Source organism: Eumetopias jubatus, unplaced genomic scaffold (assembly GCF_037043125.1).
Source record: "Eumetopias jubatus isolate StellerSeaLion01/CBP00866 unplaced genomic scaffold, mEumJub1_p1.0 scaffold_7, whole genome shotgun sequence".
In the NCBI taxonomy this organism is placed as follows: Eukaryota; Metazoa; Chordata; class Mammalia; order Carnivora; family Otariidae; genus Eumetopias; species Eumetopias jubatus.
Window position 1 is genome coordinate 15,138,644 of NW_028274813.1, and position 27,553 is coordinate 15,166,196.

Here is a 27,553-nt window from a genome sequence, read left to right on the forward strand (position 1 = left end):
CTGACAATAAAGGCATGGAAAACAAATATGATAGAAGTATAGAGAAACTGAGATAAATTTGTCATCGTAATGGACAATCTCAAGACCTTCTCTCATTAAGTCAAGCAAACCAAACACCCAGTAAGGTCAAGATTTGAACAACATAACCATAGAGCTTTATCTACTCAATGCAAAATTCTCAATCCAATTACAGCCTACTTCCTTTCAAAATGCACATGGAAGATGTGCAAAATTAATGTCTTAAGTCTTAACAATTTTCAAAAAATATGTATTACACAGATCACACTGACACAATGCAATCAAGTCAGGAGTACATAATAGACTAAAAGACAAATCCGCTGTATATTATAAATTACAAACATTTCCAAATAACTCATGGGTCAAAGATGAAGATCATAATAGGAATTAAAGATACTTTGATAATAAAAACATTATATATCAAAATTTGTGATATGCAACAGAAATGGCACCTCAAGAGAAATTTACAGCTTAAATGTTTACATTTGAAAAGACAAGCAGAGATAAATTAATAATTAAAAATATAGGTGGATATATTAAAAATAAGAGCAGAAACCAAAGAAATAGAAAACCAAGACATCAAAGAAGAATCAAAAAAGCCAGAATTATTGTTAAGTCTTTGAACACATTAACAAAATAAACTTCTGGTGACAGACTAATCCGAGACAAAAAGAGAAATAGCATGAATACTGTGAGGTGATTAGGCTAGAGATGAAAAAATGCCAATATCGTGCCAATATATGTATGCATATTTAGATTTTAGTCACAAAGCTGTAAAACAGTAAGTAAGTACAGTAATTAATCGCTGCTTGCAGAATGTCACTTTGCACTTGCGAATAAACCAATTCAGTAAGAGTAGTAAGTCCTCATCAGATGTACTTGATTCCATTTCAAATTTTTGACCTCTTACTTTAAAACAAACACAGAGAGAACCACACAAAACAGTAGCTTAATGAACTTTGTAAGGCAAAACATCCTTACAGTCACCATTCAGGTCCAGAAAATAGAACTGTGCCAACCACCCCAGAAACCTCTCCATATTTGCTCCATCTCGATCAGTCCTCTCCTAAAGTAACCACTTATGCCTTATAGTAACCTAAAATTTCTTTGTGGCACACAAGTGTGTATCTCTAGACACTACAGTTTAACCTTGCACCTTGTTATTTTGTCTTTTAATCTAGAATTCTCAGGCTGTTTGACCTATATGGAGTCCCAGAGATTGTTCTTTGCCTGCTGCATGCACATTCATGATGTGACAACCAACATATTCCTTGGGCCTCTGTACTTCCTGCAAGTTGACTGCTGGATCAGAGCCCTGATAACCCAGGTTCAAATCCTCTGGCAAGATTAAGGTAGTTTTGTTTTTTTGGTGCAAAACAGTGATTTTATTAAAGCATGGGGACAGGACCTATGGGCAGAAAGACCTGCTGCCAAGACTAAGGTAGTTTTATTCTTTCATCTGGAGGCATGAAATGACTATTTTGCTTTTTTTAGTAGCCATTAATCATCAGTGCCTAGATTAATTCACTGAGTTGAGGGGGGGGGGGAACCCAACAAGCTATAATCCTATCATTCTGTTTTTACTTATTAGCTGGAGGAGTTTTTAAAAATGCTTTTTCTAGGGGTGCCTGGCTGGCTCAGTCTGAAGACTGCAACTCTTGATCTCATGGTCATGAGTTCAAGCTCCACACTGGGCACAGAGTTTACTTTAGAGAAAAAAAAGGGGGGGCGCCTGGGTGGCTCAGTCGTTAAGTGACTTCGGCTCAGGTCATGATCCCAGGGTCCTGGGATCGAGCCCCACATTGGGCTCCCTGCTCTGCGGGGAGCCTGCTTCTCCCTCTCCCACTCCCTCTGCTTCTGTTCCCTCTCTCGCTGTATCTCTCTTTGTCAAACAAATAAATAAAATCTTAAAAAAAAAAAAAGTGCTTTCCTCATCGGCTATATTCAACTCTGGATATAGTACAAAAGCAGCAAGAGACAATATATACATGAATGAGTCCAATAAAACTGTATTTACAAAAGCAGATCTTAACTCCTATACTATTTGGTTATACAGGGATACCATTCTTTAACGGAAAGACAGCATGCTCAATAATTTTATTTATCCAGTTTTCAACACAATGAATTAGTATCTATTATACCTCTAGAAGGTGACCAATTAATTTACTTTTAAAAAATACGAAATCATGGGGGTGCCTGGGTGGCTCAGTCGGTTAAGCATCTGCCTTCGGCTCAAGTCATGATCCCAGATCCTGGGATCGAGTCCCACATCGGACTCCCTGCTCAGTGGGGAGTCTGCTTCTCCCTCCACCCCTCCCTGCTGCTCGTGCTCTAATAAATAAAATCTTTAAAAAAATATATGAAATCTTGGATTTAAACCTGTCAGATGGGCTTCAATACACTGCAATTCTTACCCTCACTGAAGCTCAAATGCTTTCAAGTTGCTCTTTACAAATTGGCCCATTTACACTTTCTAGTTAGTACCTACTGGCTGTTTCAGAATTTTCCTGTTCTCAGGTCCATCATTTATTGGATTTGCACATAATGCTGACATGGCAAAATGCACAAGGATTTTTTTTTTTTAAAGAGAGAATGAAGAGACAAATACAGAATGGAATCATTAAGGCCTCATGAAACAAATAAATTTGAAATGAACCTGAAACAGTTTCAAGAACACGGTTAAGGAGGAATGAAAAAATGCATGTCAGCATTAGAAAAGTGCAAGTCAGAAATAACATGACGAGCATTCAGTTTTGATGGGGTTTTCTAATTTAGCTCTCAACAGAAAAGAAAAAGATGGAAACTAGGACCTTTTTTGATAGGAAGAGAAGCGGTCGGAGAGCAGTGGAAAATGACTGGGCAGGCCCAGAGACCAGACAGCCAAACTGCCTAAAGGCCAAGCTGTTGGCATCAATCCCAGACAATGCATGAGGTGGAAAAGTTATAATGCTCTCAAGAAGAAGTCACATGATCAGAGCACACTTTACACAGGCAAAGTGTACTGGAGATGGAGTTAGTGGGGGATGAAAGAAAGGACACAGAAAGATCAGCTCGAGGCTAACTGCAGTTTGCCAGCAGCAAAAGAATAAAGTAGGGTCACTGGGACAATTGACCAGGTCAAAGAAAGGATGTTAAGAAAGGAGATTTAAAGATGCAATTCCCAGTTCAAGAGAACAGGGGTAGGATTAATAAAAAGAAGAAAAAATGCAAGTATCTATGTATCTCTAAGTAGAAACTTTCTTAGGACCAACAAAATACTGGTAATTATTAAGGCTAGGTAACTGGGTTCATGGGAATTCATTGCACTATTCTTCCCACTTTTAAAAACATTAAAAATTTCTATAATAAAAAGACTTATAAAAATTCTGAAATGTGTAGGCTTAGACTTTCCTCATGGTGCCTTCTCATCCTATTTTTGGGCCTAATGAGCAGTTTTCTCATAGAACTAACATTTCATAAACACCCACTGGCAAATGTTTAAAGCCTCATGAGAAAGTGTAAGAGTAGAGAATGACATGTTATTTAAATTATTACCTTGGCTTTTTTCTATATTATCTCCCTTTGTTTCCTCTTCTTTAATGGGGGTACTTATTCTGGGGGTCCTGCTTTGCCCCTGGACCATTTCTGCCAGCAATTCTTCTTGAGAAGTTCGAGTTCTGGGAGCAACTGGAAGTGTCTGTTTCTGTGAGACTTTTTAAAAGGAAAAAAGATGGGAAATGCAGATGCAGTAATACATCAAAACTGAGCAGTGAATATGTCCTCTTAAACATAAATGCCTCCTTGAGTTTAGAACATATGAAAAATTTGAAACAGTTCACAGATAACACTTTTTTCTTATAATATTCCAGAAAGATAGATACCTGCTTCATCTATACATTTTAAACCACATGCCATAAATACACTGCCACATATATGTATTCATTTTTAACCAAATGTAGTTTTTTTTTTTTCTTAAAGATTTTATTTGACAGAGAGAGAGCACAAGCAGGCAGAGCGGCAGGCAGAGAGAGAGGGAGAAGCAGGTTCCCCACTGAGCAGAGAGCCCGATGTGGGGATTGATCCCAGAAGCCTGGGATCATGACCTGAGCTGAAGGCAGACGCTTAACGACTGAGCCACCCAGGCGCCCCAACCAAATGTAGTTTAAACTTTGCTTCATGATCATGTAACAACTTTAAAAAATTATAATTTACATAATATAGGTCAAGAATGAACTTCAATGCTAGTTCTCAAAAATATGTGGGGAATCTTCCACTATTATAAAAACAGGGGGGCACCTGGGTGGCTGAGTTGGTTAAGCATCTGACTCAATTTGGCTCAGGTCATGATCCCAGGGTCCTGGGATCGAGCCCAGCATAGGGCTCCTTGCTCAGCGGGGAGCCTGCTTCTCCCTCTCCCCACCACCCCTGCTCATGCTCTCTCAAATAAATAATACCTTAAAAAAAAAAAAAAACACAAAAAACTACTCAATTGTGGAAAGGCAAAGAAATGAAATGTAAATACATCAGGTCTAGTTTTGGCCTTTGCCTGATAACCCTTATATATGCCAAAACCTGTTTATGTTCAAGGTTAAGTTAGAAAGGAGAAGCAACAGGATACCTATGAGGTTCAAAAGCTGATAACATAATTTACTTCCACTTTAGGAAGGGGTCACAAAAAGAGATACAAAAGAGAATGAAAAAGCAGAAAAATGCTAAAAGAACAGTCATCAAATCCATAGCAAAAATAAAATAAAAATTTTTAGAGTGGGCAATCATCAGTTTTTATTAACCGAAAATTTTACACACTGGCTTCAGCACGTGGGGCAGAGTACAGAATTTATAGCAATATGGCACCCACGATTTAGTTTGATTTCAGAACAAGCTTTCTGTAAGGTCAGATTATATGTGACTTATTTCCTTTGTTTTAAAAACATGCAATACCTTTATATTCTCTCATAAAATAATTTAGTACTTCCACTAGGACTAGGGAAGGAACATCACAAATGAGTCTTCTCTGCCTTATATTCCTTAATGGGCTCTACTGAAAGCAAAGAAGCCAATCTGCTCATGCACTAGCCAAATTTTTCTAACCCTGACCTCTTAATATCCAACTCTGCTCCCTTTTATAGATCATAAATTTCTATCAAATGCTAACTCCAATGCCATGAATATGAAAGTCCCACCTTTATCAAAACTCCCTATAAAAATTTTATATTTCACACACACTAGAAAGAGGGAATAAAAGGCATTACACAGCTGCTCAAAGAACTAAATTACACTGACAGCTGGAAGTTTCTCAAAGTGATCTCCTTCTAAAACCGTTCTTCTCTGAACCTCTTCTTGGTCCTGACATCCGGCAAGTGTCTTTACTATACCACAACTTGGGAAGCAATCAATTCTAACTTCCTCAAGAATTAAAGAAAACTCCCTTAATGTAAACATAATATATTTAAATTACCTGTAGAATAGTTAGTTGTTTTTGTTACAGATTCTTGAGCTTCAGATATAGCCTTCAAAATTAGATTCTTGTTAGCTTGTTTAGAAGGTGGAAGTGAAGGTCTAAAAAAAGTTAAAAGTATTTTGATTAAATTTTAGATTTGAGTTCTTCACATGCTAGCTATCCATTAGGCCTTTGCTACAGCCTTCTCTTAGGTTTTGTACAGACTAGGTGTAGTTTTTAGGAAATGTCAACTAGATTGGAACCTTTTAACTTTTTAAATAATGAGTCTGGATCACCCCCTCCCCCCACCATATTCCAGTTTTTAGTATTTTCTGCAATCTATTCCAATTTTAAGCAACTCCTCTTTCATTAATCTGTTTCTCAAAAACCAACAGAAAAATCTTACATGCTATTAAAATTTTATTTTCATGATATCCTCCTTCAAGAAACCCAGAAGATTCCATCAGGCAATTAAAGATTAATTTACAGACAATGGTCAAGGTACCTCCTTTCAGGCTTTGCTGGCACTGACACACTGCTGGAGATGCTTCCTGTACGAGACCCACAGTCATCATCTTCCTCCTCCTCTTCTCCATCATGATTGAATTTTTTTACTTTAACAACTGAACTTACCACAGGCAACTTTCTCTTCCGAAAGTTTTCTTCCTGCAATCAGATAAATTTACGCTTACCTGTCTCAGAGAAAAAACAAAGTTCTACCACAGTATTTTTTTTCCCAAGAAAAGGCCAATCACGTTAAGAATTCACAAGCTATTTCTTGGTTTCTTATAAAAGTAAATATTATCCTAAGAGCCAGTCATTAGCTAAAACAAAAACTAGTGCTTTACATTCATTTATAAACAGCAGAATATAGCACCGGTGAGGAAACTCATAAAATGGAATTACTTAGTTGCTTCCTAGTTAACTGCTGTGGAAAATCTAAAACTGACCTAAAATTCCACCAAAATTATAAGGTAAGGTTACAGTTATCTCAAATGTTGGCATCCCAGGAAGGTAAACAAGATGTAAAATATCTATAGAAGCCAGCTGTGGAGAGGAAAATCTGGTGTAGTACGTTGAGTAGCATAGAAATCAGTTTAAAGTAAACTTGCAATATGTGTTTAGTTATTTCAGATAAGTCAGTTTTAAGAAATGCCAATTTTCAGCCTAAGAAGCCAGAATTTATAAGCATATGCAGGGGGGCCTGGCTGGATCAGTTAGTAGAGCATGTGATTCTTGATCTCAGGGTTATAAGTTCAAAAGCCCCATGATGGGCATGCAGCCTACTTAAAAAAATAATTTTAAAAATTAAAAAAAAAAGAGAGAGAGATAGATAGATAGATACACACACACACACAAACCTCAATACTCATTTTTTCTGAGTTGTTTCTGAAAAAAGGACTATAAGTCTCTTCTAAGCTGTTAAGCATTTCCGGTTCACACAAACGTCCTGTTTCATATACCCGGCTGTTCTGTGTATCAGGTTGCTTGGCAGCATGAATACTGTTTGGCTGCTGCTGAAATTGCAACCTGTTTAAATGAACACCACTATCTGCATTTCGACTTGCAGGTGGTCGATAAATTTCAATAGAAGGGCGAGAAGAACCATATGCAAGTGTCACTGTAGGTTTTTTCTGAGATAAGGGATTCTCCTGCACAAAATTGAGGTCTTCATCAATGAGATCATCTGGTTCTGGCTTAATATCAATCACATCTTCAGAGGGTGCTGGCTCCCTCAGAGGCTTCACAGTTGACATTAATCGGGTTGCAGCTCCATCATCGTAAGTCTGTCTATTTTTAAAAACAATACACACACAAAATTTTAACCAACTAAGAGCAGTATCTTCAAATCTTCAAATACTTAAATTTTAATGAAAAAGTTTAGATACTCCCTTTACGTATTCCGTTAAAAACTACTTTAAAATTACTTTTTTTAAAACTTTGATTTACTATATTTGAGGTAAAAGATAATCATACATAGGTCTTATCATTATCTTATTAAAAAAAAAAATTGCTCACAACCACCTCAGTATTTCCAAAAATTTCTGAAAACAAAAATTTAAAGATCTAAAAACTAATGTCAAGGTCACATACACATACCCATCTACCCACAGCAGGTCTACACAGGACTCTTACCTGACAGTAGTGGTTTTTTGCTCCTGTGAACTAGTAGAAACCCTGGAATCTCTTTTTTCAGGTCTAGTGCTAGCAACCGCAAGAGGCGGCACTGCGGCTTCATGCCTTCTCTCATCTCCCCGACTGAAACAGCTCTTGTTTGAAGACACGTTATTATCAAAGATGTTAGTATCAGAAGACTTAAGACTGGAAGGGTCTGGAAAGAGAAACACATGGTCCTTTTAAGCTGTTTTTATTAACTTTCAACCTTTCCCTTCTTCATCACCAATTTAAAAGCAATGTGTTCTACCACAACATTTTTAATGGCTGATTGTTACTCCACACGTAGTTAATAATTAATTCAATTTACTATTACTGAACTTTTAAGTAATTTTCCAATATAAAATATTAAAACATCCTCAAGGCGCTTGGGTAGCTTAGTCAGTTGAGCAACCGACTAGTGATTTCGGCTCAGGTCGTGATCTCATGGGTGGTGGGACTGAGCGCCATGTCAGGCTCTGTGCTTAGCACAGAGTCTGCTTGAGATCCTCTCTCTCCGTCTGTACTCCCTCCACATTCTCATGCATGCTCTCTTTCTCTCTTTTTCAAATAAATAATCTTTAAAACTAAATAAATAAAATATTAAAACATCCCTGAAGCTAAAAACACTACACACATTTACAATTATCTCCTTAGGATAAATTGCATAGTTTCCCTTCCCTTGTTTAAATTATCTTTATGTTAAATTTATTGCTCTTGAATTCATAATTCATGAGCTAAGAAAGTTCCAAGAAACTATTATTTTCAAATTTATGGGATTTTTTTCCAAAGCAGTGTAAATGGCTTGGAAAGAAAATGTTAGGGGCGCCTGGGTGCCTCAGTTGGTTAAGTGTCTGCTTTCGACTCAGGTCATGATCCCAGAGTCCTGGGATCAAGCCCCACATCGGTCTCCCTGCTCAGCGGGGAGTCTGCTGCTCCCTCTGCCCCTCTCCTTGCTCGTGATCTCACTATCTTGCAAATAAATAAGATCTTAAAAGAAAATGCTACAGTAAATTCCAAACGTTTGAATGAATCTTACCAGTTGTAACAGAGCGAAGTTTATCTAACACACCATGAAGCCTAAAAGAAAAAAAAAACAAAAATATTAAAGCTTCCCTCAATCAAGATTTTATTTCAACTATCACTTGAAATTTGATGACATTATAGAATCTTCCTTCAGATATAAATATTGATAAATGGTAATTAATGGACAAAAAGTATCAAAGTTAAAGAAATGCCACATTTTTTAAAAAGGCTTATATGAATACTATAGAAGCCAAACAAAAATCATTATTTTTTCATCATTACTTTCAACATCTTCTGTACAAATAAGGGCAAAGATATTATCTGACCACAGTCTTGATCTACAAAGAATGTAATTTTGTTTTATAAGGACTAAAAACTCCGTGTAGCATATGGTAAAAGATAAAATATCAGAAATATGTAATACAGCTTATTACTACAATTACTTAAGCAGAGTTTATTTATATGGTTTCTGGAACAACTTAATTCTGAGAGGTGAAAAAACCTGAAAAATAGTATCAAAACATATCACTTCATTACTAATGCTGTAAACAAGCACAGGTTATCACCTTGCTTATAATATACCCTATTTTAGTAGTTATATGCAAAGCAAATTTGCCTTACAATCCCTTCCAAGAGCCGTACCTCCTGAAAATACCAGAAATATCTCATTATGATGTCTCACCCAGAACCCAGTCACATGCTACTGTCCCCTTGGACACAATTATTGCAGGGCTCCAAACAATCGTAATAGTCCATTTCAGGCTGATGTCAATGAACATTTAACCAGGGAAATAAAGAGTTCAAACAGAGACACCGTAACTTGCATCAGTACATATTAAGGAATTTATGGCAAGATGAGAAAATTGAATTAATTCGATTTTAAATTCAAATTCATTTAGTCCTTTATGTAAGAAATTTGTCCCAAGCCTTCCATCAAGTTATCTAAGAAAGGATCTCTAGGTCAATCTTCCATAGTATACTAGTGGGACTCAAACCCAAAAAGTGATACAAAGGTTGAACCAAAAGTCAAGTCATAAAACATGTATATGAAACAGAACAAATACCTGGAATGCAGAAGAGTTAAAAAAAAAAAAACGTACTCATGATAACTTCCCCAGTCAAAAGTACCACAGTCTCTCTCTCTCTCTTTTTTGGTAAATTCTGGGGACTAAGTGTAATGAGTGGGTTAGGACAACCCCTCTGCAGTAGTTGGCTGTACCAAAAAATGTGAGGATCAACCACTGTACTGAATGTCATACAAAACTGTATAATCTAAACAACATAAAGAATTCTGTGTTGAATTTCAAGAAAACTTCACAAGACTTGCAAAGCATATAGTGGCCCACAGGGGCAAAAACACCTTCAAGATAAACTTTAGTTTAAAGGCAAGAAATTAACCAGTTTCATATCCCTCTTTAATGCCTATTACCTCTCCCAGTCTCTTGCCATCCAAAGCAAGCAGACCACTCTGCTCACTCAACTTTTGCTCCATTATTAACTTATGTTGTAATTGGTGGTTCCCAGAGTGAGGGCGCTTATAGGAGTACTTCCTGATCTATTCTCAGTCACATGATTACCCTCCCGCCACCCTCGTTCTACCTCAAACCTGCCTTCTTAAATTGAATCTTATGCTTTTAAGTCACTCTTCTAAACTAAAGACAATACTTGGTTTGAAAAAGAACACTGAAAATAACACGAATTTATATTTGAACATAAAATTGTCTTTTTAAAATTCTAAACTTCAGAAAGTTCCAAACTTTTAAAAATGATTTGAAATTTTGTCCAAAAATTTTGCCTCCTAAAGGTTAACTCATTAGAGAAAGCAATTTAGGAAGTCAACCCAGCCCCCAAAATACATGTAAACTGGTTTTGGTTGGGGGAAAGGAATAAGATGCAAACATTTACAAAAGAAACATAACAACTGCAATTAAGATAGACTAAGGACTTGCCATGGGCCAGGCACAGCTACAAGTTCATTACACGTACTTTTTCATTTAATCCTTACAACAGTCCTATAAAGGGGATTTATTAATCCCATTTTACAAACAGAAAAACCAAGGCAAGAGGCAGATCCAGGATTCAACCTCAGGAGTCTGGCTCCAGAAGCTGTGCTCTCATGGCTCACTACCTCCCTCTCCACAGTGAATCTGACTCTCCTGTAAAGAACCTCTTTTCAGACAGACTACCTACTCTGACTTGTGACAAACTTTGGTCTAAGGGGTAAAAATTCAGAAACATACCATACGGTGAATCGAATTGTGTTGTTCCCTAGAAACAGGGACAGGTCCTCTGTCATTTGGTCCTGACTTTTCTTGTTGGCCACCATCACCATAATGTAATCAGGAAGTTCTTCATCTAGTTAAAAGGAAAAGTATATAAAAACTTTATGTTTTCCTCAATATTGTCTTCTACTTAAGTCAATGTACTTGAAAATATAGCTCTAAAAATTAGTATCTCAGCTCTACTAGAATTATGTTGGACAAGAAAGTATAGTTTTTCCCCTCTTCATTACATAGGTATTTCAATTACTAGAAGGATGGGAATTAGGAATAACTAACAAATACTTATAAAACTAGATATTGTGAATTACAGTATCAAACTTGAGAGTGTATTGTCTTTTTATCTTTTTAATAATGCTCATCAATTTCAGAGAAGCTTCCAGAAAGCATATGGACATTCCTCAAGAAAGTTTAACTGAGTTTTGTCCAGTTTTATGTTTATCTGTTTCAAAATGATACTCATTTCTCAAGAGAACATCTTTATCCTCAGTAAAGGCAGATTTCTATTATCTCAGGGTAACCAATTTGCACCAACAGCAAATAAACTAAAACCACCCAAGCACTCTCATCATTTAAAAAATGTATTTAAATAATTTCAACTTCATTCACTGTTTTATCCTCATACGCTCCTAACACAATGATTATGAAGGTGAGGTCTAGGACCAAAAACAACAAAAACAAAACCACCACAGCAAGAAGATAAGGAAGCAAAGGCATTTATCAAGAACTCTAATCCCCACCAAAAAAATTCCTTCCGATTTAGTACCTTAAAGATTCGTATTTCTAAGTAGGCAGAAAGGTTCATTTCAGAAGTACTATCAGACAAAAAAAGTACTATAAAACATTTGTTTCAAGGAGAATTATCAAAAATCCAGTTCAAGAAAAGCACAAATATACTTAGCCCAATCTACAAATGAAGAGAAATCTAAATTTTTTACTGCTCTATTGGTATGAATATACAATTTACTCATTTTATGTCAGTGGATATTTAGATCTCTTGCAATTTTACTAACAAAAAAAAATGTTGCAAAGAAATTTTAGTCTAGGTGGCAACCCTCCCTCCGGAGAGTTAGTGTCACCTTACAGTGTTATTACAAAACTGATTATACTCTCTGTGCTGTACTTTTCATCTATGACTTATTTGATAACTAGATATTTGTACCTCTTAATCCCCTTTATCTAGTTCACCCATCCCTCACCTACCGCCCCTCTGGCAACCACCAATTTGTTCTGTGTATCTAAGAGTCAGGGCTGGTTTTAGTTTTTTTATTTTTTACTTAAGTAATCTCTACACCCAACATGGGGCTTGAACTCATGACCCTGAGATCAAGAGTCACATGCTCTACTGACTCAACCAGCCAGGTGCCCATTTTTTTAGAATCCACATGTAAGATCATATGGTATTTGCCTTTCTGTGTGACTTAGTGTAATACCCTCTAGCTCCATCCATGTTGTCGTAAATGGCAAGATCCCCTTGTTTTTAAAGGCTGAATAATATTCCATTATAAACATATACACACACGTATATATTATCTTTTTTTTAAGATTTTATTTATTTGAGAGAGAGAGAATGAGAGACACAGAGCACGAGGGGGAAGAGGGTTAGAGGGAGAAGCAGACCCCCCACTGAGCAGGGAGCCCAATGTGGGACTCGATCCCGGGACTCCAGGATCATGACCTGAGCTGAAGGCAGTCACTGAACCAACTGAGCCACCCAGGTGCCCTCTTATCTTCTTTATATAGTCATCTATCAATGGGCACTTGGGCTGCTTCCATTTCTTGGCTATTGTAAATAATGCTACAACATAACATAGAGAAGCATGTTCTTTTCGAATCAGTGGTTTTGTTTTCTTTGGGTAAATACCCAATAGTGGAATTACTGGATATAGTACTTCTATTTTTAATTTTTTTAAATATTTTATTTATTTACTTGACAGAGAGACAGAGTACAAGCAAGGGGAGTGCCAGGGAGAGAGAGAAGCAGGTTCCTGCTGAGCAGAGCCCGCTGTGGGGCTCAATCCCAGGACCCTGGGATCATGACCTGAGCCGAAGGCAGATGCTCAACCGACTTGAGCCACCCAGGTGCCCCTATTTTTAATTTTTTTGAGGAACCTCCATACTGTTTTCCATAGTGGCTGCACCAATTTGCATTCCCACCAATGGAATGAGGGTCCCTTTTTCTCTACATCCTTGCAAAGTTCTTGTCTCTTTGATTCCAGCCATTTTGACAGATGTAAAGTGATATATGTGGTTTTGATTTGCATTTCCCTGATGACTAGTGATGTTAATATCTTTTCATGTGTCTGTTGGCCATCTGTATGTCTTCTTTGGAAAAATGTCTGTTCAGGTCCTCTGTCCGTTTTTTAAATGGATTTTTTTTTTGGTGTTAAGTTATATAAGTTTTTTATACATTTTGGATATGAAGCCCTTACCAGATGTATCATTTGCAGATATCTTCTCCCATTCAGTAGGCTGCCTTTTTGTTCTGTTGAAGAAATCTGAATATTTAATGAAATCATGCAAATGTGAGGCAATATAAGTGGGAACAAGAAGCCATTTATAATACTTTGCACAGTATCAAAAGGTTCCCACTGTTTCTGGCAATTACAGCAATAAGCCTGGTAGCCTATTTATGCAAAGTGTACCTACCTCCTATGGACTACCATTGGTAACCCAGGAAAGGTGAACAAAAAAAGTTAGAATGCTTTGCCAGCCTTCACAGATTTTCTCCCTCACAATGTCAATGATGAAAATGTGCTTTCCTGGGCGCCTGGGTGGCTCAGTGGGTTAAGAGTCTGCCTTCAGCTCAGGTCATGATCCCAGGGTCCTGGGACCAAGTCCTGCATCAGGCTCCCTGCTCAGTGGGGAGCCTGCTTCTCCTTCTCCCTCTGCCTGCCACTCCTCCTGCTGGTGCACGCCCTGTCAAAGAAAGAAAGAAAGAGAGAGAGAGAGAAAGGGAGAAAGAGAGAGCTAATAGTGACAGGAAAGCACATTTTCTTTCTTTCTTTTCTTTCTCTCTATTAACTTGCATTTTCTTTTTTTTTTAAAGATTTTATTTATTTATTTGAGAGAGAGAATGAGAGATAGCACGAGAGGGAAGAGGGTCAGAGGGAGAAGGAGACTCCCTGCCGAGCAGGGAGCCCGATGTGGGACTCGATCCCGGGACTCCAGGATCATGATCTGAGCCAAAGGCAGTTGCCCAACCGAGCCACCCAGGTGCCCTAGCTTGCATTTTCTAACATTCTAGGTGAGATCAGTGGCTGCTCCAGTACAGGGTCAAGGCAGGGAAAGGTGGAAAGGAAGGATAAAAAGGAGCCCCAGGGAACTTCTGGGAGTAATGAATACGTTCATTAGTCTAATTATCATGTGTATTTGTCAAGACTTACCGGATTGTACACTTTAAATACGCAGTTTAATATACCAATGTTAACATACTAATCATATCTCAACAAAGCCATCGGAAATTCATAGTTTTCTCAGTATACAAAACAGAAAATAAGAATCTAATGAAAAATTAATGTGTTCATGATACGTTTCCACAGATTTCGAACTTCTCAAATTTATTTGAAATCTATACTGGGAAAAAAGTGAGTGTTTTGGAGGTTTATGCAAAGCTCAGGCTTCTAAAATGTGAACGAAACGGTCAACTATACTAAAAGAATTTTTTTAAATAAAAAATAAAATGTGAATGAAGGACTGCTCTGAACCGTAATCGCCTTCCCACTGAAGTGCTCCATTTTAAATATGAACACAAATGAGAAGTTATCACTCCTAAGAGTTGTTCGCCACCCCATGCCTTGAAAATAAATACTCAGATATTTATTAAATACTATTGCTTCCATAACCTTAAAGGTTTCCAGGACTCTTTCTTACAGAGAGAGGGATTAGAAAGTCATCCTTTTCAGAAGGACAATGATGTATATACATGCAATCAGGTAGCTAATTGTAAACCTAAATTCATAATGTATACTTTTATCTCAGAATAACTGTAACCCCTGTTTTTCTACTTAATCAACACTTATTAAAAAAAAAAAAGTCATACTCTCTGCTAGGCCACTGGGACATCACAAATACTAAGTCTCTGCCCTCAAGAAATGTCCAGTCAAGAAACAGACACAAGTTGGGAAGCCATGCTAATGTGTCAATCACTGGAAGAGATTTCAGTGGAGTTCTAGAGGAGCACACAAGAGTGACTCCTATGCCTTTGTTGGCATCAAGGACACAGAAGACCTGAGTTCTCTGGTCTTAAATCTGCTACTGACCAGCTCTACTACTCCCAAGACTCCATTTTTTTTTAGTGCTTTTTTAAAAAAAGATTTATTTGACAGAGAGCGCGCGCACACATGAAGGGGGAGTGGCCGACAGAGGGAGAGGGAGAAGCAGGCTTCCCACTGAGCAGGGAGCTGGATCCCAGAACCATGGAATTATGATCTGAGCCAAAGACAGATGCTTAACTGACTGAGCCACCCAGGCGCCCCTCCATTTTTTTTATTGTAAAAGGAATACTACTACCTGCCATTCCCACTTAGCACTGTGTTCAGGAACAAATATAACTATATGAATATATTCTGAAAATCAAACTATTTTCATTTTTTAAACTATTTATATTTTTAATATAATTACATTTCATATTGAACATTAAACTTATTAATAGACTCAAAATTCTTGGTTTGAGATTTTAGGTAAATGATAGGAATCATCGGGGCGCCTGGGTGGCTCAGTTGGTTAAGCGACTGCCTTCGGCTCAAGGTCATGATCCTGGAGTCCCAGGATCAAGTCCCGCATTGGGCTCCCTGCTCAGCAGGGAGTCTGCTTCTCCCTCTGACCCTCCCCTATCTCATGCTCTATCTCATTCTCTCTCAAATAAAATCTTTAAAAAATAATAATAATCTTCAAAAAAATGATAGGAATCATCAATAAGACTGAACTTAGACTCAATTAATACATGTTTGTGCTTTCATGTGCTAGAACTAAGAAAGTTTATGCTAGAGATTTTCTGTAGATTTCTTTTTGAACCAAACAAGTTCCTGACACATAGCTGGTATCCATCAAATGTTGAACAAATAATAAATCATTTCTGGTTCAGCTTCATCTTTACTTCTGAGCTTCAATTCTCTTATCTGTTAAAGGCTTAGAACAACCTTGACAAATAATTTATAAAAAGTGCCCAGCATGTGGTAAGTTAGTAATTTTTTTTTTTTAAGATTTTATTTATGTATTTAACAGAGAGAGAGAGAGAGAGCACACGTAGGCAGAGTAGCAGGCAGAGGGGGAGGGAGAAGCAGGCTCTCCGCTGAGCAGGGAGCCTGACGTGTGGCTCGATCCCAGGACCCTGGGATCATGACCCGAGCGGAAGGCAGCGGCTTAACCAACTGAGCCACCCAGGCGCCCCAAATTAGTAATTCTCAAACTGTTGGGTCTCAGGTTTGCTTTATGCTCTGATGACCCAGGGCGGGTCAGTCAGTTAAGCTTCCAGCTCTTAATTTCAGTTCAGGTCATGATCGAGTTAGCCACCTTTTTCATGGAACATTATTTTTATCTCCTAACACTGACAAACTAGACATACACTTGAATATTTGGCAGACATTTTCTGGAAAGTGAACAGAGGAAAAGAACTGATACACTTTTTTTTTTTTTAAAGATTTTATTTATTTATTTGACAGAAAGAGAATGAGAGATAGAGAGCACAAGAGGGAAGAGGGTCAGAGGGAGAAGCAGACTCCCTGCTGAGCAGGGAGCCCGATGTGGGACTCGATCCCGGGACTCCAGGATCATGACCTGAGCCGAAGGCAGTCGCTTAACCAACTGAGCCACCCAGGCGCCCCAAGAACTGATACACTTTGTTACCAACGACAAAAAAGAACTTTTATGTGAACTATCTACTGATAATTACCATGCTAGAAAAAATGAGAATTTAAGTCTCATTTAAAATAACACACTTAGGGCGCCTGGGTGGCTCAGATGATTGGGCGTCTGCCTTAGGCTCAGGTCATGATCCCGGGGTCCTGGGATCGAGTCCCACATCGGGCTCCCTGCTGCGTGGGGAGCCTGCTTCTCCCTCTGCCTCTGCCTCTCTCTGACTTTCATGAATAAATAAAACATTTAAAAAAATAAAATAACACTTATCACGTTAATAAATCCATTTATATCACATAATTAACATTTTTATAAAAAATAACTAAATTTTCCAAAGAAATAACAAAACTAGTTACAATTTTAAAATTTCTTAATATCTGGTTTTTAAAAAGCTAGATTCAATTTCCACTTTTGCATTTAACCTGTTACGGTATGTTGCTCTAATTGAAGAATATGACAAAAATCTGGCCTCACAAATACACAGTTGGAAAAGAAAGTATAGCTGACCCTTGAACATGGGTTTGAACTGCCTGGGTCCAATTATACTTGGATTTTTTTGATACACGTATCAAAAATGCATGTTCTCTTCCTTATGACTTTGTGATATTTTCTTTTTTTTTTTTAAGATTTTTTTTTTTGACAGAAAGAGACACAGCAAGAGAGAACACAAGCAGCGGGAGTGGGAAAGGGAGGAGCAGGCTTCCCGCAGAGCAGGGAGCCTGATGCGGGGCTCGATCCCAGGACCCTGGGATCATGACCTGAACCGAAGGCAGACGCTTAACGACTGAGCCACCCAGGCGCCCCTGTGATATTTTCTTTTCTCTGGCTTATTTTCTGTAAAAATATAGGATACATATAATATATAAAATATGTGTTAACAGACTGGTTATGTTACCAATAAGACTTCTGATCAACAGTAGGCTATTAGTAGGTAAATCTGGAGATAGTCAAAAATTATACTCATCTTTAAAACTGTGCCAGGGAGGGGAGTGTCCAGCAGCCCTAACCCCTAAGTTGTTCAAGGGTCAACTGTATTTTAAAAGCCTTTTCAGATACTGTGGACATTCTTCTGTGAAACTACATCAAAACTCAACAAGTGGTAGTTTCTTTAAGGTAGGCAGCATATGGAAACTAAAACTCTATCAATCACCTTTTTGTACCTTGTTACATGAAAATCCATTGATCCACCCTCCACTTTTAATGAATCTTTTTCCCTTGTATAATTTTGTAACATCATGCATTGATCATTTGAAAAACTACTGGTTCAGAGAGCTATACAAATCACTGATATATTGATACAATTCATTGCAAGATACAAAAGAATCATTTGTTAATGTCATCATCAGAAATTCTTTTAAGTACTGGGAAGGAGAAACAAACTTTTCAAAATTCTAATTTTCACCTGAAAGCTCAACTTTTGTTGTTGGTAACAAAGTGTATCAGTTCTTTTCCTCTGTTCACTTTCAAGAAAATGTCTGCCAAATAGCCAAGTGTATGTCTAGTTTGTCAGTGTTAGAAGATAAAAATAATGTTCCATGAAAAAGGTGGCTAACTCGATCACAGAAATCCTTTCCCTTTAGACAGATCAACCTGTTTTAATATACAGAAGTACTTCATGAGTAATTCCTATTTTCTCACATCACACATTTAAAAGACGTAGTCAAGGGCCAAGATTTAAAAAACTATTTTTACTGCTTCACTAATTAAGTGAAACTGGCTTTTTAAAAAAATTCCCAGGGGAGGAGTGATAGGATTTCTCACAGAAACTGGGGTGAGATCTCCAGATTAAGGCACCACCAGTTTAACTCACCATTGCTTTTGCACAATCCAAATGTCAGCCCAGTGAAAATGGCAAGTACCCTTTCAGTATTAATGAGAAAATAGTTTTGACTTCAGAGACCCATGGCACCTATCTCTCACATCTTGAGAACCACGTGGTAAATTACTTTTACAGGAGGCACCAGCTTTGGAGCCAAACAGACCCAAATCTCAATCCATAAAGCACTGCTCAAGTAAGCACTCAAAGCCTCAGTTTCCTTGCTTGTACAAGTAGGAGTATTACCACTTACCTTCCAGTGTTCTCCCGGATATTATAATGACCTAACGCATAGACAATGAATGGTTAAGCACAGTGACTGATCAAATTATAAATCATAAAAGCATAAAGAGAAAAAGAACACATTACTGTCGGTGCTAAGACGAAAAGAGACAGGAAAAAAGAGATTTGAAAATAAAACTCACTGAACCGCGACAGAGGAAACTGCCAGAAAACATTCATATGCAAAGTAACAGTTCTGAAACAAAAAGATCAAGAGGGAAGCAAAGAGAATAGGAAAAACGGAATCAAACATGGAGACTAAAACAGAGCCTCAACAGAGGAGGCTAAACAATCTCAAAAGCAGCATTTAGCGGGTTTTTTTTTGGGGGGGGGGGCAAGATTGCATACAGAGATTTCAAGAAAAGACAGTAAGAAAAAGAAACCGAAGAGAATCAGATTTGAAAGTAAAACGGGGTTTCTCCAAAGTCGAAAGCACGAAGGGGGGAAAAATGAATTCACTAAAATTCAATTAGCAGCAAAGTCTAAATTCTATTACGCTGACAACCACAAAACTTACCAACATAAGCTCCTAATTCTTGCAGTTTCCCCTTAATGGCACTCTGAGGGAAGAAGAGAAAGACAAACGTGCGTGTGAGAAAAGGCGGAAAACCGCCCGGCTCGGTAACGCAAAGGCAACTTGGCAGCCGCGCGCACCTCCCGCCCCCTCGGCGCCCAGGTCTCAGGTGGGGGCGGGGAGGCGCCAGGGCCCCTCCCCCGTCCCCGCGCGCCCCTCCAGCCGCGGCCGAGCGCGTCTCTCGCCCGGCGCTCCACGCCTCCTTCCGCTCCCGGCGGCTTTCTCCAGCCGCGGCCCTGCTCGCCCGCCGGCCCGAGGCGACCCAGGCCGAGGAGGAGTCGTTCGCCGACCCCGCAGCTCGCCGAGAGCCCCCGGCGGCGACTAGGCCGCGGCGTCCAGGCCGGGCCCACAGTCCCCGTTACTCCTGACAACCGCGCGCCCGCCCGCTGAGGCCCGGCTTCCCGCCCCCGCCCGACGCGGGCCTTACCCGGATCTTGCGGCTGATCTCGGTGCCGATTTCCATGGCTCCCGGCGGGCTCACCACTGCGCGGCGCCTCGCTTACCCAGAGCCCCGCGCCGGGTCCCGGCCCCGCAGCTCCGCCACCGCAGCCGCCAGCCACCAGCACTGCTCCGGGCCTCGCGATCTGCGTGACCCGCCCCCACCGGCCCGGCGCGCCAGGGAGAGCGGAGTTGAGCGCGCCTGCGCCTGCGCCTGCGCCTGCGCGCATCTGGCCCGCGGAGTCTGTACTCGGGCGGCCTCTGCTGGCGGCTGGGAGAGCAGCGGCGGGAGGATGCCCTCGGTTTCTCTCCGCCCCTCCCCGCACCTGGAGAGCTCTCCCCTGTCCTCGCCCCCACTGACTCATTTTACGCTCTTTGGAAAGTAAAGATGAATTAAATGCAGTGGAAGGATCTCTGGCTTTGGTATGATATGTGAGTTAGAATCCAGCTTTCACTGGCTTTTAGGGTGATAATGATTTAGATGATTTAAACCTTTAAGTCCTTAGTTTTCCTACCTGTAAAATAGACTGCCTCCTAGCGGTTGCATTATAATTACACTTGGAGGGAACCGACCCCCCCAGCGCAGGAGAACCAATTAATCACAGTCCTCTTTTTTTCTTTTTTAAAAGATTTTATTTGGGGCGCCTGGGTGGCTCAGTCGTTAAGCGTCTGCCTTCCGCTGGGTCATGATCCCGGGGTCCTGGGATCGACCCCCACATCCCGGCTCCCTGCACAGCAGGAAGCCTGCTTCTCCCTCTCCCACTCTCCCTGCTTGTGTTCCTTCTCTCTTTTTCTGTCAAATAAATATCTTATAAAATATTTTAGGGGCGCCTGGGTGGCTCAGTTGGTTAAGTGACTGCCTTCGGCTCAGGTCATGATCCTGAAGTCCCGGGATCGAGTCCCACATCGGGCTCCCTGCTCAGCGGGGAGTCTGCTTCTCCCTCTGACCCTCCCCCCTCTCATGTGCTCTCTCTCATTCTCTCTCTCTCTCTCAAATAAATAAATAAAATCTTAAAAAAAATAAAATAAATATTTTAAAAATTAAAATAAAAGATTTTATATATATAGATATTTATTTGAGAGAGAGAGAGCAGGGGGAGGGGCAGAAAGAGAGGGAGAGAGAGAATCTCAAGCCAACTCCATTGAGCGGGGAGCAGGCGTGGAGCTTGAGCCTACCACCCAGAGATCACCACCTGAGAGGGAATCAAGAGCTGAATGCCCAACCAACTGAGCCACCCAAGCACCCCAATCCCAGTCCTTTCTAATGATTCCACAAGTACTGCTTCCCTTGGGTCTGGTTCTGCCTTCCTTCCCCCCTCCCCCACTCAGAGGCCCTTCCCCAAGATTTACAGTCACTTTCCTGCTCCTTCCTTTCTGAAACCCTTCCTTTAGAGAACTCTATTATTCTTAGGATTTCAGCTGTCATCTCTATGCTGAGAATAACCGAATTTTCTGTCAGCTCTGACTTTCTCCCTAAACTCCACTCCAAAATTCCAGATGACTTCAGGCATTTGTATTTCCCCCAAATTAAGCACATCAAAATTTACGTCTTCATTATCTTTCCTGTCCCCCACTCAGATTGGTTTCTATTCCTGATGTCCCTGTTTCTATAAATAACAGCTTAATTCTCCCTGTCCATGATCATAAAATCTAGGAATAAGCAGAGAGAGGTCTCCCTTCTCCCCCATATCCACTAAATCTGGAAGGGTCCCTATTAGCTATCCATTGCTTAGTAACAAATGACCACACACTAAACTTAGCAGCTTAAAACACACACATTATCATCTCATGGTTTTCATGAGTCAGGAATCTGAGCACAGCTTAACAGTCCTCTGGTCAGGCTCTCACAAGGCTGCTGTTGGGATGTCAGTCGCAGGCCGTGTTCTCATTTGGAGGCTTGACAGAGGAAAACTCCACTTTTAAGTTCACTGGTGTTGTTAGCAAAATTAATTCCCTTGCAACTTTATGAGGGAGGGCCCCAGCTTTTTCCTAGCTGTTTGTCTTGAGGCCACCTTCAGGCCATAGAGGTTGCCCACAGTTCCTTGCCATGTGCTTCTTCAACATGGCTACTTACTTAAGTCCACCAAGACAGTCTCTCAGCTCAGGGAAGGCCCAGTTCCTCTTCTTCTTGGGGCTCTCACTCTATTTGGTAACTTAGGGCCACCCAGGGCCTGACCCAGAATCAAGTGATTCAGGGGTAATTACATCTGCAAAATCCCCCCCCTTTTTTTTGCCATATTCATTAACTAAAAGCAAGTCATAGGTGCTGCCCACCGTCAGGGGGAGGGGATCATACAGGGTGTGATCAGCAGGGGCAGGAATCACGGGGCCACCTAGGGTCTGTCTGCCACATGGCCCTGTATCTTATATAATCATTTTTTTCCTTCTGAATTCCTATAGCATCTATGTGGGAGCTACTAGTATGACACTTAATATACCCTCTGTAATATTAATTGTGTGTGTGTCCTAACAAAATTACAAATTCTTGTAGTTCTCCATTTCTCCAAAATTTCTTTCAGGATGCTAGACACATAGGAAGCACTTATGAAATATTTGTAGGATAAAATAAATGACCTAAATTAACAAAAGCATTCCTCATGGATTAATCCAACCATCATGCCCTCATCCAACATTGATGAGAAGCAGCAAAGTGACTGAGAACGAGGACGCCGGAGCCCTGCTGCTCCCTCCTAAACCTTAGGCGAGTTGCTTAGGCTCTCTGTGCCTCAGTTTCCTCACCTGTGACATTCGTATGATAGCAGTTCCTCCTTCATAGGGTTATGAGGATGAAATAAATTAAAATCTGGGAAGCATTTTAAGATGTGTTTGGCTCACAGCAGCACTGTTTGTTGATTAAAAATTAAATGCCTTCTCAGAGTCAGACACTGTGCTGGGAGCCAGAGCACAAAGATGAGCAAGATGGAGTCCCTGCTTTCATGACACTCACTATCCAAAAGATAGTCCATTATTTCTATTTATCCACCATTTCAGAACTAAGAATGAAAACACTTTTGTACCCATTACCGATTACAAAATCCTTAGTCGATATTTAGATAATATTGAAAGAACATTTTACAGAGAATAGAAAATGTTTTCATTAAAATGTATTTGGAATAGGGAAACTTTTATTAAAATGTATTCAAGGGGCGCCTGGGTGGCTCAGTCGGTTAAGCGTCTGCCTTCATTCGGCTCAGCTCATGATCCCAGAGTCTGAGGATGGAGTCCTCAGAACCCTTGGCAGGGAGACTGCTTCCCCCTCTCCCTCTGCCCTCCGCTCCACCCCTGCTTGTGCTCTCTCACTCTCAAATAAATAAATCCTTAAAAAATGTATTCAAGAAACGGTTAACTTTCAGAATACATTTAAAAGCTGCTTAAGAATGCACACATTTATAATAATAAAGAAAAGAAGATGAAAAGAAATGCTTTTACTTAAAAAAAAAGTGGGGGGCAGCACCTGGTTGGCTCAGTCAGTAGAACATGTGATTCTTGATGTCTGGGTTGTAAGTTCAAGCCCCACATTGGACCTAGAGCTCACTTTCACTTAAAATAAAAAATAAAAAAAAAAAAATTCACTTCCTCTGCCCCCTCCTCATGCTCTCTCTTCCAGCTTGTGCTCTCTCTCCTCTCTCTCTCTCTCTCTCTCTCAAATAAATAGACAAAATCTTTAAAAAAAAAAGAACCCACACATTTAGACCTCAGGAGGAGTTACAGTGTCACAGGGTGCACTAAACCGATGGTGTTCAGTGGTCCAACACTGTTCAAGGTGCTTCTCTGGAAGATACAGCTTCATAAACCACATCACATCCAGAGGAAGATGATCATGATGATGACCAGAGAGAAACCATTAAAGGAACGAAGGGTATTTACCTTGAAAAAGACTAAGCTAGACCAAGAGAATTCTTTTCTGGCATGGAAGGGCTCTCCAGTTCAGGATGAATGACCTATTTTGCTATAGGGGATAGAATGAGGACTAAATTTCAACAAACCACAATGCAGGCTAAGAGGGTTCTGGGTTGTCTTTTAAAGAGAGAAGATGACAAAAAGAGCGTTAGTTTTGAAGTCAGAGAGGCCTGAGCCCAACTCCATGGAGCCCTGTGTCCTCTAACATTGGCCTCTTCCTACCTCCAGCCCGCTCTCAGGGCAGCATTCCAGCTGGACGTTGCACGTGCTCATCCTTTGCAAGCCTGTATATGTGGGGGGCGGGGGGGGCAGGAGGGAGAGAGGTAGGGTTTGGAGGTGGTTTCCTTCAGCCTGGAATGCTTTTCTCTTCCTTGAGTTCTTTGTGAGCTTTTTTGTTTGTCCTTCCAGGCTCAGCTAGAAGCTAATCATAGTGATAAACCAGACATGACTACCCCCCTTAAAACATATTCTCATTAATATATTCCCCTACTGTAATATATATGCATATATATAGTACTGGAGTGCGTGTGTGTGCAGTGCACGCTCCTAAGTCTTTGAGGACAGAGCCATACATCTTATTTGTCTTTCTGGCTCTTCCTAACCCTTCCCTCTGGGAATCCTAATCTCTATGTGGTGGGAGAAGAGGGTCAGTCATTCAGTTTAGATTCTTGCAGAAGATGATAATTTACATAGTGAGGTATAGTAGGTACTCACCAAGCTATCAAAGCAGATTAATTTCTTTTTTTAAGGTTTTATTTTGGGGGGGGGCGCCTGGGTGGCTCAGTTGGTTAAGCGACTGCCTTCGGCTCAGGTCATAATCCTGGAGTCCCGGGATCGAGTCCCACATCGGGCTCCCTGCTGAGCAGGGAGTCTGCTTCTCCCTCTGGCCCTCCCCCCCCATGCTCTCTCTCTCTCTCTCTCATTCTCTCTCTCTCTCAAATAAATAAATAAAATCTTTAAAAAAAAGATTTTATTTTTTTTTAAATAATCACACCCAATGCAGGGCTCGATCTCACAACCCCGAGATGGGGTCACATGCTCCACCAACTGAGCCAGCCAGGCGCACCCTGAATTTCTTAACTCCTAAGAAAATATTATTCAGTGCACCACCAAAACCACAATTTCCTTTCCTTTTTATTGATTATCTTTTTTAATTCAGGACTTTTTTTTAAATTTTATTTTTAACTAATTTCTACAGCCAACATGGGGCTCGAACTTAACCCAAGAGTCTCATGCTCTACCAACAACTGAGACAGGGGCCCCTTAAATTTTAATTATTTTATTAAGAATTATCTTCATGTGGGTAAGTATTTATACCATGCCACTTTCTGGGTAACAAGAGGAGATAAAGATACAGATATGTATGGCTTATTTATCTACAGAGTATCTCTAAATAGATTCAGAAGGTTATGGTAAACACTGGTTACTGGCACGAGGAGAGCTGGGCGTCTAGCAGGCAGGATGGGAAGATTTTCACTGACATCTTTTTATACTTTTTTGGGGTTGAACCATACAAATTATTTCTCTTCATTCAAACATAAGCCAATAATAATTTCAAGTCTGATGCTTTGAAGGGGCTGCTCATGTGGCTTATCACGGGGGAGTTACTGTCATATTAACATGGTTGAGGGAAAATAGAGTTTAAGTACTTGGTCAGCAAATGACACTGATGCAGTGAGGGGGAGGAAGTTCAAATCTGTTGTCTAATATCGCTTGGGTTTTATGATCATTTTCTATTTTTAAAATTCTTTTATTTTCTTCCCGATTCAATTAACACGTTTTTATTTAGTACCTACTCTCTGCCAGTAGTTGTCCTAGGAATTCTAGGAGATATAAAAGAAGCCTTCATGAAATAGTTTTTAAAGCTCTTGTCAAGTGTGGAGATCACTGTGGAATGGGGTGTCTTGGAAGCAGAGAGCCTTGAATTGAGGCTTGGAGAGCAAGGCAAGACTCAGAAAAATGAAAGGGGGGGGTGGGCAGGAGGTGCTATGGGCCAGGAGAAACAGCTTGACTGGGGCATTCAGGGGGAAAAGAGAAATTGAGAATGGCCAAAGAGCCTAGAGCATCTTAGAAAGGCCCTAAGGGACAGGCAGAAAAGCTAGCCTTGGGGGTCCTTTGGGAGTGATAGACCCAAGAGAGAGAGGTAAACTTGGTATTTGCATGTAAAGGAGAGAGAACTGAGAAACCAGATGCAAGACCACTCTTGTTGCAATAATCCGGATGTAAAATGATGAAGGTTTGGTTTAGAAGGGGGTAGGAGAGAGAGAGGAAAGAAAGAAATCCTGAGAGGTTGCAAAGAAGGAAATACCAGGTCTTGATGGTAGGCTGGAGATGAGAAAGGGAGAAGGGTCTCACATAATTTCAATTTTTCTAGCTCGGGAGACCAGAAAGGGACTCATATTCATGGCTCTTTTTTTTTCCTCACACACAATTTGACCCCCTCATGGTGTACTGTTAAAATATCAGTTACAAACAGAATTAATTTAATTTTTCTATCAGAAACACATGTAGTCTTATTTGCTTTTAGCTCCATCATCTGCCTTGAATCTTGGCCGGCTTTGTTCTCCCAGAGCGCTCATACCTTTATGATATATGTGTGGTGTGTAGGTGTGTGCATCTTCCCTAGACCAGAAATCCTCTGTGTGTAGGGGCTATGACTTAGGCATAATATGTACTCAATAAATGGCTGCTAATTGTTGATGAAAATGAGAGTTGAATAAAATCTAACACCAAAAACCTTTCCAGAACCCGTATTTTTTAAAAAAATCATTTAAATTAAAATTTGCCAAATAAAAGCTTCCCTGCTCCAATCACTCAAACCACATGCCAGGTAAAGATCAAATAATCCTACTGTGATGGTGTTAGGGTCACACAGTTTTATTCCTCCGCTTAAGTGCTGTAATTCAGTTACAATAATGCAGCTTAAAAATACAATACTGTGTAATAATAAACACCGCTAACGGGGTCTAGAGTTAAACAAAAACACTTCACATGTATCTTACACAAGTTACTGGACAGTGATTATTATTATTCTCACTTTAGAAGAGAGGAAGCAGGCACAGTGAGGTTACGAAATTTGCACAAGTTTACCCACCTAGAAACTGTTGGCGCTGAGATTTGAACCTGGACAACTTGACCATGGAGTCCCCATCTCTAATAGCTCTACTCTGTACTGCGTATGTATCCAGCTCTTTCGGAGACCGAGCTGTTAGAGGCATATCAACCTTTTTGGGGGGGAGAAGAGGACTTTCCCACCCAGTACTTTAAAGTGTTTTTCCTTTTTTATGGGGTATATCTTTAGACGTAAGCATGGAAGTAAGAAATAGAATATTTGAATTGTTTTCAGAAATGTACAACAGTAAAGGAATAACTCCAGCAAAAATAGCATTTTACGGACCCTTTACCTGGAACCGAAATATCCCCCTCCCCTCATTTTTATTAAAAGCCTTGCTTTATTTGGAAACTCTTAAAATAAGTGGTCATATGATTAAAAAAAAAGCAGCGGCGCGCCCCCTCCCCGGCGGCCGGGCGCAGCTGTCCACACCTCCCCCGCGCCCCGCCGCCCGCATTCCAACTCTCTGAGGTCACGGGCCGCCGCCACCGCCTCCCCGGATCCGCCCCGCCCGCCCGCCCGGCCCAGGGGGAGGGACGCCCGGCCCCGGCCGCTCCGCTGCTCCGGCCGCGCGTCCCGTGCCCCGTTTGTTCGTCCGTCCGTCCGTCCGTCCTCCTGCCATTCCAGCCCCCACCCCGTTCCTTTGTGCGCGCTCCCGGCTGGCCGGTCCCACCTCCAG

General features: G+C 40.4%; 1 protein-coding gene across 8 annotated transcripts in view; it reads right to left on the reverse strand.

Annotated features, from left to right (window-relative positions):
• Window positions 1–20,030, reverse strand: part of ZC3H14 (zinc finger CCCH-type containing 14) — a 47,715-nt gene extending 27,685 nt beyond the window's left edge. For all 8 annotated transcript variants that reach the window (XM_088024486.1, XM_088024485.1, XM_028098088.2 and 5 more), the window contains exons 1-9: window positions 19,852–20,030; window positions 19,368–19,410; window positions 10,858–10,972; window positions 8,631–8,671; window positions 7,574–7,769; window positions 6,799–7,228; window positions 5,943–6,103; window positions 5,456–5,556; window positions 3,553–3,708 (exon numbers count right to left, since the gene is read on the reverse strand). In XM_088024486.1, the coding sequence (XP_087880612.1) occupies window positions 3,553–3,708; window positions 5,456–5,556; window positions 5,943–6,103; window positions 6,799–7,228; window positions 7,574–7,769; window positions 8,631–8,671; window positions 10,858–10,972; window positions 19,368–19,410; window positions 19,852–19,887 (1,279 nt within the window). In that variant the 5' untranslated portion in view covers window positions 19,888–20,030. The remainder of the gene's footprint in view (window positions 1–3,552; window positions 3,709–5,455; window positions 5,557–5,942; window positions 6,104–6,798; window positions 7,229–7,573; window positions 7,770–8,630; window positions 8,672–10,857; window positions 10,973–19,367; window positions 19,411–19,851) is intronic.
• Window positions 20,031–27,553: the final 7,523 nt, after the last annotated feature.